The sequence below is a fragment of the Acanthopagrus latus genome, chromosome 22 (assembly GCF_904848185.1).
Source record: "Acanthopagrus latus isolate v.2019 chromosome 22, fAcaLat1.1, whole genome shotgun sequence".
NCBI classification, from domain to species: Eukaryota; Metazoa; Chordata; class Actinopteri; order Spariformes; family Sparidae; genus Acanthopagrus; species Acanthopagrus latus.
The window spans coordinates 6361474-6379980 of record NC_051060.1 but is presented as its reverse complement, the minus strand read 5'-3'; the positions used below and the strand labels follow the sequence as shown (position 1 = coordinate 6379980).

Genomic DNA, 18507 nt, shown 5'->3' with positions numbered 1-18507 from the left:
AGAGTACGCGCTACCATATTTGGAAATGATGACCCTCTCTGATTGGTGAGTTCTGACAGAAGAAGGCGTCAACAAGTGATATATCTGCAACAAATGGGATTTTCTGCCCCTTGTTGCAACTGTTGATTTTGCACATTTTGTACATTTTCAGGTGCTTGAAAGGATCTTACTCAGAACATAATAGAAAACAATAAAAAAGAATTCAATTTTATTTAAGTCAGTTGAACATGGTAGACTATAATACATTCATTGTTACAACAAAATCTATCAGACAGAATCAGTTTTAATAAAAGTTCCAAATGTGGTTGTCAGTAATGATGTCAGTAATGATGATATCACAGAGAAGGTCATATTCATCTCATTAAATATAAGCTACAAACTATAAACTACAGGTAAAAAAAAAAAAAAAAAAAGTTACAAATGTCGTCAGTCATCATCCCTAAAATACCATCCATCAATACAGACATCACACGTAAAAATGACCAATTTAACAGAACAAAACGGAACAAAACGTAATATATATATAGTAATATATATGGCAGTCAGCCAGGTGATTGTCTGAGTATAAGGCTTACTTTGTGGCTGTACCTTAACTTACAGCTCCCCCTTCTGGACAAAAAGCTTTTTACAACCACACAGGTGGGAAACGTGAACAAATGGTTACGGTGAAAGAGAAAACAGCAACAATACAAAGCATGTTCTAAATAACCTGTCGTTGTGAATGCTGGCTGCCAAATGCACATTACTGGCCATGGAAACGTTTAATAATACCAAGAATATATGAAAAACGTGGACAATTTTAGAGGTTTGTTGAAAAGCTGACAGATTTTAGAAGATGCAATGATGAGTAGAATAACTGTCTCCAGTCACGATTCCTCAGGCAGAGTTATGAACTGAATCTAGGGGTTCAAGTGGAGGCAGGGGCAAGTCTATAAATACAGTCACCATAAGCCAAGACAGACAAGACGGCAGCTTCAATTATCTGCTTCTTTTTGAGCACAGAAAATTAGTCCTGTATATTTGCACTCTGAGACCCACTCAAGATGTTGTCCATTCAGAGTGGTAATTGGAACACCATTGTCCACAATATCTCTGGCTCTAGAGAATGTTTACTTACCCATTTCATATTAAAAAGTGCATCTTGCAATTTGTCAAAGTGTAATTGTAGGAATTCAGTACTGAGTATTGTTATAAAGGATGTAATATTATTTTAAAAAGTCATTTTGCATGTGTTCAGGTCCCTAATTTTGTTTTTGGGTTACTATAGAATAAGTTTACATGCTTTAGCGCTCAAAAAAACACACGTATCTTTTCCTCATACTCTGTCTGAAGCGCTCTGCTTTAGTTCCTGTCACTTTAAACTCCCCGCCCAAAAGACATAGCCTCCTTTGATTGGTCAGCTCACACATGCCTGAGCCAGCACAGCTAACAACAACAGAGCAGCTGTGCAAAATCAATTCTTACGCTCCAAATGATCTGCTAGATATAACAAAGACACGGAATTAAGGGTGAGACTATTGACGAGACATTTCCCTTCCTTCCTCTCCTGCATGCATATATACAAATCAATACAGTGACATTAAAGGGGAAATGAAAGGGGTCAGTTCTGGTTAAAATCAGTCACTCTGGGAATTACTCGCACCAGAAAGCTTTAATTAATGACGAATCATTGTGATGTTAAATGCAACATTACAGTAATGTTTTCCTTTTAGTTGATGGTAGCATACAGGCTTTTTGGATCAATAGAGGCCCCAGCAGAAGAGGAGGGAGTTTTCACAGTGCTGTAGGTCACCACCTCATCAGCACCTCGAACCTATAGGACGCAAAAGCAGCACAGAACAATACAGAAATTGCACAAGAGTATAAGGTAAGGTGTAGCTCACCACAACAAGGCCAGAAGATGCAATAAAAACACCATGGAAACATTGTCATAAAACTGTCGTAACAGCCTACCCGGGCTTTACTGTTGGTCTTCTTGGTGAAGCTGATGGAAGCGTAGGAAACATCTTCAGGATCAGCCTACACAGAGAGGACAAGTTAACGGTGCTCAGTAGCATATGGATATGTACTGGCTTTCACCCTTTTTTCATTTTGTAAAGGTACTATTTATAAGAAAGTTAGACCGATGCTTTGGTAGGGCAGCTGACTCTCCCTATAAGTTCAAAGTGTCAGTAGTTGGGAAACCCAAAGCTTCATTATTTTACATGTTGAGTATGAAACTCAAAATTCAAATTCCTTACAAACTGGACCTTTAAAGGCAGCAATGCAGTTTAGCTGTAGCTGTAAGGTGTATTTTGCATCTTTCAACCTCATCTCACAGTTACAACTATCCATACTCCTTTCACTGTTACTTCAAACAAAACCAGCAATACAGTTAAGAGGCAACTTTTCAACAAACCTTAAAATATTCCACATCTTTCATACATTATTTGTACTGTTTATCTTTTAAAGCTAGCAATACAGTTTAGCTCCTAGTTTGTTCTATTTTTTTTTTAGCACTTTTAAAGCTCACCTTACTTTTAAAACTATGCATAGTTCTTCAGCTGTTGCTTTAAACAAAGCACAACCAGCAATAGAGTTTAGAGTCAGCTTTTTAACGCATCCTGAAAATATTTCACATCACTCATTCATTAATGTTATATTTAACTTTAAAGCCAACACTTCAGAGACAGCTTTTCAACAGACCTCAAGATATTCCACAGCTCTCACACATGATTTGTATTGTTTCACTTTTAAAGCCAGCAAATCCATTTAGAGTCAGCTTTTCAACATCCAGCACTCAAGCTGCAGTTTCATTAGAGATGATTTACTTACTTTTGATTCTTATATTGAAAACTCACCATGTTTTCTTCCCTCTGTGATTTGTTCCCTGAAAAGACATAGAAGAGAGTTATATATTAGGTGAAAATTCATATTTAACAAAACATTTTGCTGATGAAAAGTTTGATATGTGGTGCTCTCACCTTTATTTCTCTTCCGTCTAATGAGCGCCACAACAGTTATTAAGAGCGCAGCTGAGCCCGCAGCCGCAACGACATACAACCACCACAAATCTGTCAGTGAAATGAGAAGATGTTTGGTTAGAGTTTTTTCTGTTCTGTTCAACATGCTGAATATTTGAATGGGCTACACACAACACACACTTGCTTTATCTCAATCAAGCAATTTCTTTTTGTAAGACATGCAACCATTAAACATCATGAATACACGTTCTTGGTCTAAAATTCATACTTTAGATAGAAAGTTGAGAGAGAGAGAGAGACAGACAGACATACAATGAGATTGTTGAGGGATATCACGTTCTGGCTCTGTGGGTGTCTCCTTGTTTCTAGATCCTGTTAAACACAAAAAAAATTCAGTTTGTGATTTCCACTCGGGGGAGAATCAGTGTCTCAGTTTGAGGTGATTTTAACAGCTCATCATATTCTCACCTGAGGGCTTGGACTTCAAGGTAAACTGCTGCACTTTTCTGCTGTAACCATCTGTCACATTGCACTTCAATAAATTATAACCCCTCGATGTGTAAATAAAATGAGATGTCGTAAAGGTCACATTGGACGAGCAGTTGGACTGTGTTGTCTTCAGGTCCTTGTGGTCCGTACCCACATCATTATTCGCGAAGAGCCACTTCACTGTGTGTGAACACCGTCCTCGAGTCCACGCAGAGCAGTTTAATGTCACCTTGTCATCATCCTTATGTTCGGTCACTGGTGAAGAAGTGAAGTGAAGGGCACGTTGTGAGTTATAGACACCCACAGTGCAATTATCACTGTACTCACAATGATAGCAATGTTTCAGTATATTGTTCTAGCGAGACAATTTGCGCTGAAAAGATTAGGATGTAAATACCTTTGATAACAGACAGATCAAGACTGTCATTACAGATGTAACGGCCAACATCCTCGACTGTGACCTTCTTTACAACCAGAGAGCAGTTCTCTGTAACACTCAGTCTGTCTGATTTAGCTTTGGCTGTTTCAACAGTCTGCCCATGTACAAACAGATTTCTTGCTGATGATGTAGGAGTAGGACTGAGGCTCCAAGTGGTGTGGGCACAGTTATGGAGATCATTTGTCACAGTTTGACATGGTAAAGTGACATCACCTCCTTCTCGGACTATGACGGAGACAACATCTTGTCGTGTTAGACCTGTAGAAGAAATTAACATCAACAAATAAGTAAATAAGGCTATGCCGAACACTGATACACTGATAGTGTTTGTGACAATGTGGCAAAAGTTCCTAAAACTTTGGAGGCTTTCAAGAAACCACTGAGCCACATCATGTTAAAAACAGACAGCATGGAGCAATCAAGTGCTGGTAATCTTCACATTACTGAAGTTGCTCATGTGTATCCTTACCGGTAAAGTGAAGCAGGAGAATCGGCTGCAAAAACATTTTAGTCCATCTGAATCCAAACATTGTTTTTCTTCTTTCTTTTCTTTGCTACTTCTCGTTTTCACACTCGTCTCTCGAGAGGTGCTTCCTGCGTATAATGTTTGACACTTCCTCATTGTGACAGATATTTCATTTTAGGTCATCTTCCTCTCGGTTTTGACCTCTTCCTGTCAAGCAGTCAACACTCTTACATGAGCAGGTGACATTCAGCTATTTAAACATCGGTCAACATCATTTATTTAATCCAAACGTCAAATCCCACCTCCTTGCTCTTTGCTCTGAACACTTTCACAGCAACAGGATGTTTCCATTAAACAGGGACATGGATGATAAATAATGGCATATGAAACAATAAAAAGAGGTGCTTGTCTAAAAGGGATGCAACAGATAGAAAAAACCTAAATATGTCGATCTTTGACTTTCTACACTGGTACATTACTCACTGAGCACACCTGAGCACAGCAGGTTTATATTAAGATCATTTGTGATTTGTGCAGACAGCCCTATGAACTACATGACTTCTACATGCTATTGGTTAACCCACTGCACCCCCTTCTGGTCAAAAGGCTTTTTACAGAAAATCCTGCAAATTAAATGAGATGAGAGAAATAAGACGTTTCCCACAGAGACAGTATATATTACACTTTAAAACATAATAGGTTAATTCTGGTGAGGGTAATTAATTTAAGGGTACTTGGGGAGTATTACTGTATATGTGAAACAAGTATTTTAAACCCTTTTGTGGCTCCAGAGGAAGCTGCACACAGTTGTCTCCTGTGATGTTGATCAGTTGCAGTGCCTGGTTTTGAATGAGCAGTCTACTGCACCAGCATCACAGTCCTATAAGACTGCTGGACTACCTTAGTGATCTTTAAAAACCTTATGTCACACAGGTCTGCCGACCAGCTGATCTTGGTCGTCCCTCGATCAAAGCTGAAGCACTGAAGAGATCGTGCTTTTGCATCTGAGGCCCTTAAACTCCGGAACGAGTTGCCTCTAGATGTTAGGCTGGCCTCCACACTGCCTGTTTTTAAATCTCGTCTTAAAACACATTTTCACCCCTTGGCTTTTAATTCAGTCTGAATGGCCCCTGTCTGTCCTTGTGTCTGTCCAAACTGGTCTTTGTGTTTTTAACTGTCCTAGCCATTTCGGTTTTATCGCACAGCACTTTGGTCAACAGTTGTTGTTTTTGAGTGCATTATAGATACATTTTGATTGATTGATTTTGATTGATTGACTCATCATGGGCAGTTTTAAAACAAAACATCAAAATCAATCCAGCAAAACAAGACATTTCGTAGCGTTTATTCCACAATTCCACTCTCAGATATTCCTCTTCTTTGCTCAAAACCAGTGAAATGTTAAATACTGTTAAATATGTAACATGAAGTATATTCAGTGACATGCACTGTGACTGGTCTTCTGTTTGTCTGGTTTGTTGACCGTGGCGTACAGGCTGCTGGGATCGGCAGAGCCTCCAGCAGAACAGGAGGAAGCTTTCACGGTGCTGTAGGTCACCGCATCGCCATCATTATCATCATCATCGCCCCGAATCTGAGAAAAGAAGGGGACGCAGAAAACAGATGAACAAAAATGACATGACAGCATATCCTGGTAGTGCTACATGATAGAAGATAACACGATTGTAGATTGTATACCTCTTATTTCAGAATACAAACCCATTCATTCATCACCAACAGCAGTATAACCAATCAGACTGCTTACCCGAGCTTTGCTGTTGGTCTTCCTCGTGTAGCTGACGGAGGCATAGCGAACACCGTCTTCAGGGTCAGCCTACGCAGACAAGACAACATGGCTGCTCAGTAACATGTTGATTTACACTGACTCACTCTCACGCTGTTATTCTGACCCCATCTTGTTTTTTAGGGGATGTGATGTTTACATGGAGCATGAGAGACCTGGTTATTTAGATCCTTGTGCATGCGATCAGAACAGTATCAGAGTCTCTGATCATCCGCCTGCAAGTGTGTCTCGACTGTTTTCAGTGTTCACATGCCGCAGTGTCCTGGTTTCTACACCAGAGAGAAGAGCTCATGCAGGTTTCTAAAAACCAAGGTGTGATGTTTTCCAATTGCAAAACATTATCAGAATGATCCAAAAAAAAACCCACCATCATAATATCGTAACAGGATACCAGTGGGCATGCAGAGAGAGAGACGACCCTCATTCTTTTCTGCTCTGTTGTTCAGTTGCACCATTTCCTTCCCCTTTTGTCCCTCTTGCAGGAGGGTGTGAGTTGATCACGTACACTTATATTTGTGAGAACAGTTTTCTGTAGCAGATTGAGTCACCACAGGGTTTGAGGTCAGCTCCTGGTCAAACACAGTCTGCTCACATTTGGTTAAAAAAAAAAAGCATCTTACAGTTCAACTAATGCCAGAACGAGCTCAAAACAAGCGACATGTGCACAATTCAATACTGTGTATGAATTACAGTATCTGTATATGTTTTATTATCTCAGGCAAAACATGTTGTGGTGATTTTCACGACTCTTAAACTTCAGTCCAGGAGATAAGTTCCTCTTTTCTTGACAAAATGCAGTCAAGTACAACAATAAATACGCTGCTAAGAGGCGTATAAAGTTCCCCATGCTTTCAGTCTGTTGGCTCAACTTTATAGCTCTTTTGAAAGGCTGACATTTTTCTTGTCCACGGCCTGATCAGTGTGTAGAAAATCTAGTACTCTGCACCAGTCATGTTTTAGTAGCTGGCGGTATGGGAGCTGTAGCTCAGGAGATAGAGTGAGTCATCTAATAATCGGAAGTTTGCTGGTTTGAATCCTGGCTCCCCCTAGCTGCATGTTGAAGTGTCCTTGAGCAAGACACTGAACCTCAAATTGCTCCTAATAAGCAGTTGGCAGCCACTGCCATCAGTGTATGAATTTGTAAGTCGCTTTGGACAAAAGTCTGCTAAATGTTGTCACAGGCAATTTACCAGTTCAGTCGTGTAACCATGAGGATGTTCTTCTTCAGTCATCATTATTGTTTTGTTTCGACAGCTACACGCAAAGCATGTAAGGCAAATTCTCCTTGTCGAGGGAGAGAGTTGTTAATTCTTCTGTGAATTTTAGACTCAGCGTGATCAGTCAAATCTCTTTAATACACGCAGCATGGAGAGAGGACACCGAAATGTTCTCTCTAGTCTTTCAAACGTTTCTGACTTAAATACAGCGATTACAAACTTTATGACAGTTGGTAATTACTCCTTCCCAAAACAAAGACCCCCTGATGGAGACTGTCCCCTCCTCTCACATCCTGATATGTTCTCTAGCATACATTGATTACAGAATTAAAAACTGTTTAATTTTCCACAACCACAGTTACCGTCGTAGTAAAACAAAAAAAAATCTAACACAAACACTAGTTCAGTAGATCATTAGATCAGTAATAGTAAAGATGTTGTCTAAAATTCAGTTTTGAAACTCACAATGTTGTCATCCATCCCTTTATCATTTGCTGCAAAGACAAAAGAAAGACACCACAGTGAACATTTTTATTTATCAAAAAAAAAAATCTGCATCCTGGATTCTCACCTTTAATCGTCCTTTTTTTTTTTTTTTTTTTTTTTTTTTTTAGTTTTTCACAATCATAACAAAAACTGCACCAACTTTTCCCCATTGTTCTCTTCGTTGTGCAAAAAAAAAAAAAAAAGAGAGCTCATCATATTCTCACCTGTTTTCTTACCTGGAGATATTTGGAAATAAAGAAAACGACGAAGAAAAAAGAGAAAAATCAGTATTTATTTTTTTTCTTACGAGACGGTTTGAGCTGAGAGCAATGTAAATACTCACCGGTGTCGACAAACAGAAACACAGAAGTGTCTGAAGTTTTTTGTCCTGATCTGAAATGTCTGCATGTGTACTGACCAGCATCATTAGTTGTGACCCTCTTTATAACCAGAGAACACTTCTCCGTCACATCAGCCTGCTGCCTGATTTGATGTCTTTGTGAATCTGCCCATATTCGAACAGCGTGGTGGTGTGTTGGAAAAAACTGAAGAGCCAGGTGGTGCTGCCACAGTCATCATCTGTCACATTTTCACAAGTCAAGGTGAATTGAGCTCCATCTCTGACGCTGAAAAAGAGGGGGAATGGTCCAGCTCCAAATGGTACAGCTGCTGAGATCCCAAGGATAGACAATAAGAATGCATCTGTACCTGTAATCTGGAGCACCCTGGTCAGTAAAAAAAGAAATTTGAATCCCTCTGACTCCACCCATCGCTCTTCCTCTCTGTTTCTGCTCGCTCTCGGGTCTTCCTAAAGAGTTATATAGTGTCGACTTCCTGTGATTAGTCAGTTCTCGCCTCCTCATGTGACCTTCTTCTTTCCCCTGATGTCATTTGCTTCGTTAATCACATATGAGCTTTTGTCTTCCGTTGTTGACAACAGTGACATCAGCCTCGCAGCAGGAGAGACAAAGTGACTCTAAATGTATCCACATCTATATCTATAATCCACAGTTTCCACCCCGTCACTTGTTTGATGAGGCTCTCGTGACGTAGTTGCCCACTTCCCCTCGTCCTTTTTCTTTTAGTTCCAAGAAGCTCATGTTTCTAAAGGCCCAAAACGTAAGAATCTATGTTGCAAACTAAAATTATCAGTAGAAAGTGAGGAAATATCAGTTTTGACATCATGACACATCTGTTTTGTGTCGCAGAGATATCTACAGCAGGTAGCATGCTGACCAGCCAGCCCCGGTCCAAAGCTCTTGTTCTGGTGTCGTTAACACCAGCACCTCTGGCGAATTGAGCTAACTAGTAGCTACGGTTAGACGGTTATTTAGCAGTGCTCTAGTGAATGTGTCCCACCCTCCCCCATTTTGTTGTTCATCGTTTTTCCTCAAATGTTGTGCTTAAATGTGCAAGTAAAGCATTATCGAGTTTAAATGCACTATTATGCATAAATCTCCAGAGCAGAAAGCTGAACGTTGGGTAAAGCTTGGATAAAATTTCTTGTTTCATTTGAAGACAGATACGAGTCAAAGCTTTTTAAAGAGGGAGCATTCGACATCATAACTCCATACATCAGAAAATACTGTCAACAGCCATAAATGAATAAATACATTTCCATGTTTTTATGAATCAAAGTTAAAAAAAAAAAAAAAAGAAGAACATCTGGAAGAATGGGGAAGTTTGATGTATGTGAGTCCTGCTGAGGTGGAGACTTATTTTGAGATTGTGACCTTAAAAGATATGTATGTATTGCAAAAATGCACAATGAAAAAGTATTGTAAAAACAATAACTAATATCTTCATGAAACTTCCCCAATTGATTACATACATTATGACAGTTATTTTTTGTATCACTATGTTTTCTTGAATTTTTATGTTCACATATGCAAATGAAGGGTCATCATTAAATATGTGATACTCTTCATAAACACCCAGAACAGAAGTCTGAGCTAAAATAAACACCCAAATGAGTATTTTGGACCTCATCTTCCCACTAATGTGAGAGAAGACATGTTGAAGCAAAAAAAATGCCAAAAATAATGCTGTTTTCACCTGCGGTGTCTCTCTTTAAACAATTGCAAGGACGCAGAAAGAAACTTTCAAAAAATCTTTGAATATGAGAACATTTATTGGATTTTTTCCCGAAATTCCCAAATGAAAATGTACAGAGCATAAACAATGATACAAAAAAAAAAAAAAAAATTAATAAAAGACTGATCCCTCTTTAAATAACGCTCCCAGTGATGATCCCTTTAAAGGTCCAGTTTGTAGGATTTAGGGGGATTTAGAGGCAAAACCTGACATATATTAATTTACCTCAAGTATATAGGAGCTACCATAGGGGAGGCTGAAATGACGCGTGTTGAGTTGCTTACAATCTGCAACCCCACCACTAGATGCCACTAAACCCTACACACTGGGCCTCTTTTGTTCCTAAGTGGGTAATGACTTCCACTTATTGATCCACAGAACAGAAAAATATGTGTGACCAGCGGATGGTTTACAGAAGAACAATTCACAGTTCCGGGCAGGTTACTGAGTCAGAAACCCTGAGAGGTACAACCAGGTGCATGAGCACATTAGGTTCCTGGTTGAACAGACAAACAGCTATCACTGAGCTGAATTAAAGCTGAAAGCAGGTTTGCAAAGGAAAATAAATAAACATTTCCATATTTAGTTTAGAATTCAACAATGTGAATGAGATTTTTACTTCTACTTTTTCAATGGTGCTGCTTCTTAAGCTATGACTATTAATTCTGGGCAGAAACGGTCCAATCCTAATAATGATCATAATAATAATTGTAACAGAAAAAAATATGGTTACATGCTTAACTAAGAGCTGAGCAATAACAACATTATAAAACAAGTATGTACAACCTTATGCAGAAGTTTTTGTCTTTTGTTCATGCATGAGGTTTAAATACAAAAACATAAATAAATATGAAATGCTCTTCAGGATTTAGGCTGCATATACAATGTTTATAATATAGCACAGCACGTGCGAATAAAAACGGACTTCAGTGTAATGACATGAGCTGTCATAATACTATGTTTCATTTGTTGATGGTGGCGTAGAGGCTGCTGAGGTCAGCCGAGGGTTCAGCAGAGGAACAGGAAGCTTTCACTGTGCTGTAGGTCACTGCATCACCTTCGTCACTCTCACCTTTACCCTTTAAAACAGAAAGAGGAGAAAGTATGACACATAAACTACACAGCAGAGTTCAGTGTCTGTCTGTTGTATCTATTTTACATATCTTATCTAAAGTATTTAGAGATCTGGCCAAGTATCCAGAATCAAATGTCATTTTCTAGCCATTTTCCTGGTGACAGAACCGGGTAAAGCTTGATTTTTTTGCTTCTGCGCTGAATCCATTTCATACCCATGGCGTAACCTGGCATGCACCTCCTCAGGAATGTAACTACATGCAGTGCAGTTGAGAACAACTTAGAATTGCTTTTCTTTTTTGGTCTTTTCTGGCTTTATTATTGATAGGACAGCTGAAGAGTGTGACAGGAAACAGAGTGACAAGCAGCAAATGGACCCGGGCCGGGAGTCGAACTCTGGTCCGCTGCAGAGCCTCGGCACATGGGTCACGCGCGCTACCAACCGAGCTAAGCGGCGCCACGGTAGAAGTGCATTTTGTGGCCTTCCCCTCGTGCTTACCCTGCAAATATAAGGAATCGTGACCTGTATTTTCCCCAGCATACACACCGTGCTCATCTGCTGTTGCTGGCTGCCCCTTCACAAGCAGCCCATCATGAGGTTAATGTTTGTGGTTGTAAGTGACGAGTCTTAACAATTAATGGATAGATTTTTATTGAATTTGGTATAGACCTTTATGTGGCCCCCAGAATTTAATGATGGCCCTTTAACTCTTCCCCTCTAGGGCATTTCTGGGCAAAAAATGGGCTATACTGGCTGTACTTAAAGCACTTTGACCCCCAGCGCAGCAGGGATTTGCATTTCCATTACAAATGTGCTACCTGCTCAAAAACTTGTCTCTAATCGATGATGAATGTGTCTTGAGCAGCGGTCAAAGCGGCGACCGCAAATACTCCCTGTAGTACTATCAAAGAACAGCAATCAATGTCGCGTTTTCACCAGCAGTTACTAGCTCGGCTGAATCTGTAAACCTGGCAATTGAAAACCAGATCAGCACAGCACAGTGAGACTGGCCATGGCTCAAAGTGCCTGTGGTAAAGCCCCACTAGTGCCACCCTCTGGTCAAATACTACAATTTCTCTAATACTTTTGACTAAATATTAATACTAATGCTAATGATACATCAGCTGCATATGTGTTTCTCCCTAATGAGCAAATATTGAGAGACTGTTTTGATCATAGCAAAGATTAGGCCTGCTCAGCATCAGCATGTTAGAGTCTCATGGTTGTTGTTAGGATACTGCGTGATGCATTCAGCTAAAAAGCACCAGTTTAGCCCACCTGGGGTCCACTGTTGGTCATCTTGGTGTAGCTGACGGAGGCGTAGGAAACGCCATCTTCAGGTTCCACCTACACAGAGAAGATAACATACTGCAATGACTGCTCAGTCCAGATAGGGTAATCAACATCACTTACACAATTTCCTCTTTTCTTTGCTGCAGAACGGTTAGACTCTCTGAGTTTAAAAACATAACTGTGTGTCTCATACTGCTACCTTTTTGAAGAAAAAACTATAAATAACAGTGAGTCTAACACTGCACTGCGATGAAGTGCGTGATCTCACCATGTCCTGACTGATTTCCACAGAGGGCTGAGTCACTGCCGGGTTCAACTTCTGACCCTGGGGAAACACAGTCCATTACAGTTTTCCATTTACATCAGTGGACACTTATTATAGCACATATGTTAACACTTTATCATAAGGTCCTTGTACCAAGTGTTAATAGATAAAATAGGCAAGTGAATGGACAGATTATGCAACAACAGGCCCATGGACGCATACATTTGTAAAACCTACCACCTTTTTTCTACAGGAGAAATACAGATTGAACGAGACATAGTGTCTCTTTTGCAGCTGTTTTGTGTCTCCCTAGTTTTTTGTCTCTTTCTGTAGTTTTGTGTCTCTTTGTGGAACGTTCATGCCTCTTTGTAGTTGCGTCTGTCCTGTTCTGTCCTTTTTATCCTGTGTCTTTTTGTAGCTGTGCATCCCTTTGTACTTGTTTTTGTCTTTTTATATTCATTATGATTTCCCTTTGTAGTTGTTTTGAGTCTTTCTGTAGATTTTTCATGTTTCTTAGTAGTAGTTGTGTGTCTTTTTGTAGTATTGTGTCTCTCTGTGGTACTTTTTTGTCTCTTTGTAGTTCCATATACCTTTGTGGTAGTTGTGTGTCCCTCAGTCCTTTTTTTTTTGTCTCCGTATGGCAGTTGTATCTCTCTCTATAGTAACTTCCTCTCTTTAGTTGTTTCGTGTCTCTTTGCCGTCATTCAAATATAGCTAGGGTCTGTAACCAGTTGGTAATATAACTGCTATTATTATTATTTATCTAAATAATAATAATAATAAGTGTGATTATGACTTATAAAGGCCGTATCACCTAACTGACACTTATTACAAGGACCTTTAGATAAAGTATTAATGCACACGCTGTGTGCTTGCGGGGAATTCACATATCAATCTCGCCGAACTTTGCTGTTGCAGTGGTGTCAGTTAACCTCACAGCTGTATAAACATTTGGTTATTAAGGTTTCAGACTCACAGTGTTGTCATTCTTCTGTGTTTTGTTCCCTGAAAAGACAAAATCGACTTTAGTTTCCACTCCAAAACTACAGGTTGATCCATCAGTTTGATCTTAAAATGCTCTCACCTTTGGCCGTCTTCCATCTGATGACAGCAACAGCGATTATTAAGAGCGCTGCAAAACCCACAGCCACGATGATGACCCACCACCAGTCTGGAAGGAGAGTCAAAACTTTATATTTTGACTGCCAACTAACAAATAAGCAGAGAGAGAAAGACCAGGAGAGTTACCTACCTGTGAAACCAGGGGAGCCATTTTCTTGAGTTGCTTTAGTGCCGTTTACTGACAGATGAATATCGTATGAAATAATAAAACACAACATAAAGTGAAAAAACTACCTCATGTTTAGTGCATGAAGAGTCTTAATGGGAAATGTTAATATGATCTTAAAACTTAAAATTCATTCAATACACCAAGTGTAGCTACCTGAGTTAACTTTCCACAGCAGCGTCTGTCCACTCTGATCATCTGTCACTTCACACTCAGGTGACTTGTGATAGTTTGACTTGTGATTAAGATGAGGAGGTTTATATGTCAACCTGGCAGAACAGGTAAGTGTTACTGTCTCCACTCCATCCATATTATCATCATACAGCCACTTCACTGTGTGTCCACATCCAGTATATGTCAACACAGAGCAGGTCAAGGTGTCTCTGTCATCCCCCTGTAGTTTCTCCACTAGTGAAGATGAGACAAGACGACAAGAATAAAATAAACCTCATCACTGTGATCATTAGTTTTGTAATGTTTGGTATTTTGTTCTAACAAAACAGTTTGATTTAAAAACATAAAGATTTAAATACTCACCGTTAACAACAGACAGATAAACCAGAGCATCTTCACCTTGTTGTTTTCCTGATTTGTTGAACTGTCTGCAGGTGTAACGACCAACATCCTCCACTGAGATATTTTTAATAACCAGAGAACAGCTCTCTGTCACGCTCAGTCTGTCTGATCTAGATTTGGGAATCTCACTTTTACTGATCTGTCCAAGATTTACCAGCTGTTTTGCTGATTCCCCAGAACGACTGGCAAGCCAAGAGGTACTGTTACATTTGTCCCGAGTTTTGATCACATTGTCACAAGGCAAAGTGACTTCATCTCCAACTCTGGCAGTGACGGAGGTGTGATTCAGTCCAGTTACTGCTGCTGAAGATGACAGATAAGCATGAAAAATGAACTGTGATAGGAACTCATGTGTGAGGACAACAGCAAACGCTCTCTATACAAGAATCCACTCAACACACAATGTTGGAAACAGATAGCAAAAGCTCCATGAACACTATTAGTGATGTTTTAGATCATTTTATTTCTTCTGTATGTTCTTACCTGTAAGCAGGAGCGGCAATATTGCAAATAAAGACGTTTTAATCCATCTGAACTGAACCATGTTGCTCCTCTCTCGCTCTCTTGTTCCCACGCCCTGAAGTGTCAAAATGTCTGAGCCAACGCTTCTTCGAGAGAGGCGCAGCATTCACTTCCTCTTATGGGTGAAGTGTGACTTCCCTTTAGTGACCAAAGAACCTATGAAAGAAAGACGGATCACTCTGTCACTGTTTTCTGTGCACCTATCACACTGATGAGAGAGCAACTCCATTACCGGTCACCCCTTTCTGTTTCGCAGGTTATTACCTGGATGATGGAGGCATCAAACTAATGTTTCATTGGTTTGCAGGGCATTCAAGGGCAGATGAACACCCTTCCACTTCCCATTTTGTTGTTATGGTGACCAGACCTTAGGTGTTAGCCACGAGTAATTTGATCGTGGCAGAGACAAATGAGTCATATGTCAATTCTCTGAAGCATGCTCTTACATTTTGTAGAGGCATTTACACAGCAAGGGTCATACCATGTAGATATGTTGGGTTTTATTCAGCTTGTCCCATAAACTATATAGAACTGGCACCTGAATCTGACTCCAATATGCTGATGACATTATGTCCTTTCATTCGTTCAGAGGTTCCTTGACAGTGACCTTTGGCGCCCCTGCTCCAGGCCTGAACACCTCCATCTCCCGGCGGTCCAGAGCTCTTGGTCCAGAGCTGAAACCATCTCACCTCGTCTGCCAGCTAATAGGAACGATAGCTTTAGCTGCTATCTATACTAACTGGCTGTAACTTCTCACCGAGCTAGCCAGCTGTTCCCCTCGACTGAGCCACCTAAAGGCCATGTTCAAGTGGATGCATGTAGGTCAAGCAGACGCCAACAGGGATTCTTTTTTTTCAACCTCGAGTCATGCAAAGCAGCTGTACACAAAAAATGCCCCATGGTCCGATGCCTGTAGCTGTGCGGTATGGTATATATATATTTAAAAATAGTGTGGTACTTTAGCGGTTTTAGAATTGTTGCTTCCTCATCCCACATATTGCTGTTTCTAAGAAATGAAGGGGAAGTGTTTTGACGTAAATGTGGCCACGACAGCCGCAGAGCTCTGAGGTTATGTCCTCTCATGGCCAAATCTGACTATATAGAACAAACAGAGATCTCTTTGGTGCGCTCTGAACCTGTGTTGAAAACACATCCTGAAAGTTTTGTGATGTTTCAAAAGTGGTAACTAGCTAATCTTCTGTGATCTGGCTGTTCGCATGTTGTTCACAGTCATATCAATGTTTCTGACTCATCTATCCGGTCTGCAGAGTAAAATGTGGTTGTGTTATCAGTATTGGGTGGTTTTTGCAAACCATGGATATGTTAAATTTGTACATTTCATATGCATCATATCAACATTTCTAGAATATGGATCATATTACCTTCAGATTACATGCATATGAGCTGACACTTTTTTTTTTCAATAGTAGGAAGAGGTGATGGTGGCGGTGTGACAGCCACCAAGATGGCTGCCACCACTATCCGTTTCCTGCTTCGACTGACAGAACTGTGGCAACACCAAGCATCTTCACACTGATGTTGTCCTGCTGTCTGCATCATAAACTGTGACCTTTTACAAGTACAAGACTACGCAGGACAGTTAGAAAAGTTTTATCCAAAATTCTGAATGATTATATTTTTTTTACAGAATTTAAGAAAGAATTCAAACCCACACTACAAAATGTACAAAACATAGTAAAAACCTCTGTCAAAGATACACCTTCAACAGCAATTACAGAAATCTTATCTAAATAGTTATGCGGGAAGAAACAGTTGAAAATGGTTCTGCCAGGGTTTTTTTTTTCTCATTTTCTTATTTGTTCTGAGTTGAAGTCGACGTTGTTGACCGGTGAAGACAGAGGCAGAGGGGCCATCAGCATTGTCATAGCTCACTGAGACGACGTCTTCATCATGATGCACCTGTGTAGAGCAAAACAAAGATCGAGTCGAAAAAGGGCCCCAGACTCCCAGATGATATTTAGAAACCGGACAACAAATCTTCAACTCACAGTGTCGTCATCAGGCGCTCTCCGGTTCCCTGGGAAATAAAGCACAGAGTAACATTTCAGCTGTAAACTGACACTTTGTGTTCATCAGTCCAAACAGATGCTGGTGTGAATTTTCTTACCTGGAGCTCTGATGAGAAGAACAGTAATCACAGTAATCAGGACGAGTTCAGCCACACGCAGAACCAACATGATGTAGTCGACAACAGAACAATCTGTACGAGCTGTGGAGCACAAACATCATGTCAGAGAACAAGGTTTTAGAGTTAAATAAAAAAGAGCATACAGATTTTCATTTTCCAGTTTGAAAGAAAACTATTATTGTGATGACATTTATACTATTTATAGCAAAATACATCCTGTTGTTTTTTTTTTTACACACCTGCTGTGGAGCAGGAAAAACTGTTTCTTCAATCTGTAAAATGTTCAGTGTCTGCGCAGCCTTCTGACTTTCTTATGCCATCGAATTTGATGTTTTTGTTGTCATGTCAGGACGAATTGATTGTACACGGCTCATTACTGGAACTCACCTGGTTTCTCACCTGAAGTCTGAGAGCCGAATGTGAACAGCTGAACTTGTTTAGTGTAGGTGTCCATCACTTTACATAGGAACAACTCGAGATGGTCGGACTTTTGATGTAAACGCATGAGAGTCACACTGGCTGAAGCGTCCGACTGTGATGTTTTTACATCGCTGCTGTTGTTTGTGTCCACGTTGTGATCCACATGCAGCCACTCGACTGTGTGTCTGTGCTTTTTCCATATCAATTTGTGAAGTGAGAGATGAGTATTAAGAAAAAAATATTCTATGAAGGACTCGCCCTCTTAATGAAATGGATTGATTAATAACGATTAAAAACTTTTATTTGTAAATTGCCTTTCAAAACCAGAGTCATAGTGTGCTGTTCAATGCAAACACTGAGGACAAAATAAAGACTTAAACTGAAAAAAAAAAAAAAAAACCATATGTCACGAGGGTTCAAAGGGGAAAGCTAAGGAGACAGGAGGTGGACCCAAACACAGTTACTCATAGGACAAGAGGCAGGATTGAGGGGAAACAAAATGTGAGCTTTTATTTAACAAAAGCTGAATGTAACAAAAAAGAGAGGGGAAAACACTGACAGACAGACAAACTGCAACAAGGGGAATACACAGGAGAACTCAAGTGGACACACGAGGGCATGGAAAATCAAAACACAAGACAATTTTTACATTAAGGGGGCACAGAGGGCAAATAGACATTAGAAATTTTTAAGCACTGGTCATTTTTAAACCTGTCCATCAGAAACAATGACAATTCAATCCACCCGAAAACAGACACTCTGTCTGTCAGTGTCTGTCTGATGTCTGTGTCTAACCACTCCTTGAATGTAGAATTTAAAGGGTTTTTTTTTGTTTGTTTTTTTTTAGATGGGTATCACTTACTCACTATGTGTAATCAGACGACTTTGTTCCAGAGAGAGGAAGTGGTTTGGTGTGTGTCTTGATCTACCTGTTCTCTCCTATTTCTTTTAAACTTTGGGT

At 40.0% G+C, this 18507-nt stretch overlaps 2 protein-coding genes and 1 long non-coding RNA gene across 4 annotated transcripts; all 3 read right to left on the bottom strand.

The window, feature by feature from the left end:
- Positions 1-1632: 1632 nt before the first annotated feature.
- On the bottom strand, positions 1633-4496 carry LOC119013007. Its single transcript, XM_037087305.1, has 8 exons — positions 4361-4496; positions 3850-4149; positions 3432-3707; positions 3276-3335; positions 2964-3053; positions 2841-2869; positions 1954-2019; positions 1633-1813 (listed from the first exon to the last, which is right to left on the bottom strand). Exons 1-8 carry the CDS (start codon positions 4419-4421, stop codon positions 1709-1711), a joined length of 987 nt encoding a protein of 328 aa, XP_036943200.1. The 5' UTR covers positions 4422-4496; the 3' UTR covers positions 1633-1708.
- Positions 4497-10013: 5517 nt separating this feature from the next.
- Positions 10014-15064, bottom strand: LOC119012517. 2 transcript variants are annotated; one of them, XM_037086426.1, is made up of 9 exons: positions 14939-15064; positions 14417-14758; positions 14036-14287; positions 13844-13891; positions 13676-13762; positions 13568-13596; positions 12595-12651; positions 12312-12380; positions 10014-11037 (listed from the first exon to the last, which is right to left on the bottom strand). In XM_037086426.1, exons 1-9 carry the CDS (start codon positions 14997-14999, stop codon positions 10921-10923), a joined length of 1062 nt encoding a protein of 353 aa, XP_036942321.1. In that variant the 5' UTR covers positions 15000-15064; the 3' UTR covers positions 10014-10920. The 2 variants fall into 2 exon arrangements, with proteins under 2 accessions (XP_036942321.1, XP_036942323.1); XM_037086428.1 differs by having other exon boundaries at positions 14417-14755; positions 14939-15017.
- Positions 15065-16735: 1671 nt separating this feature from the next.
- On the bottom strand, positions 16736-17232 carry LOC119012860. The gene is made up of 3 exons (XR_005072619.1): positions 17106-17232; positions 16987-17015; positions 16736-16897 (listed from the first exon to the last, which is right to left on the bottom strand). It is a non-coding gene; the product is annotated as an uncharacterized LOC119012860 (long non-coding RNA).
- Positions 17233-18507: the final 1275 nt, after the last annotated feature.

Excerpts from the sequence above, each read along its gene's own strand:
- LOC119012517 (XM_037086426.1), bottom strand. The coding sequence starts at position 14,999 with ATGGTTCAGTTCAGATGGATTAAAACGTCTTTATTTGCAATATTGCCG. Across the intron at positions 13,892-14,035 it reads GCTGTGGAAAGTTAACTCAG|TAAACGGCACTAAAGCAACT; the intron begins GTAGCTACACTT and ends TTCATCTGTCAG. Across the intron at positions 12,381-12,594 it reads TGGAAATCAGTCAGGACATG|GTGGAACCTGAAGATGGCGT; the intron begins GTGAGATCACGC and ends TTCTCTGTGTAG.
- LOC119013007 (XM_037087305.1), bottom strand. The coding sequence starts at position 4,421 with ATGTTTGGATTCAGATGGACTAAAATGTTTTTGCAGCCGATTCTCCTG. Across the intron at positions 2,020-2,840 it reads CACAGAGGGAAGAAAACATG|GCTGATCCTGAAGATGTTTC; the intron begins GTGAGTTTTCAA and ends CTCTCTGTGTAG. Across the intron at positions 1,814-1,953 it reads AGACCAACAGTAAAGCCCGG|GTTCGAGGTGCTGATGAGGT; the intron begins GTAGGCTGTTAC and ends TGCGTCCTATAG.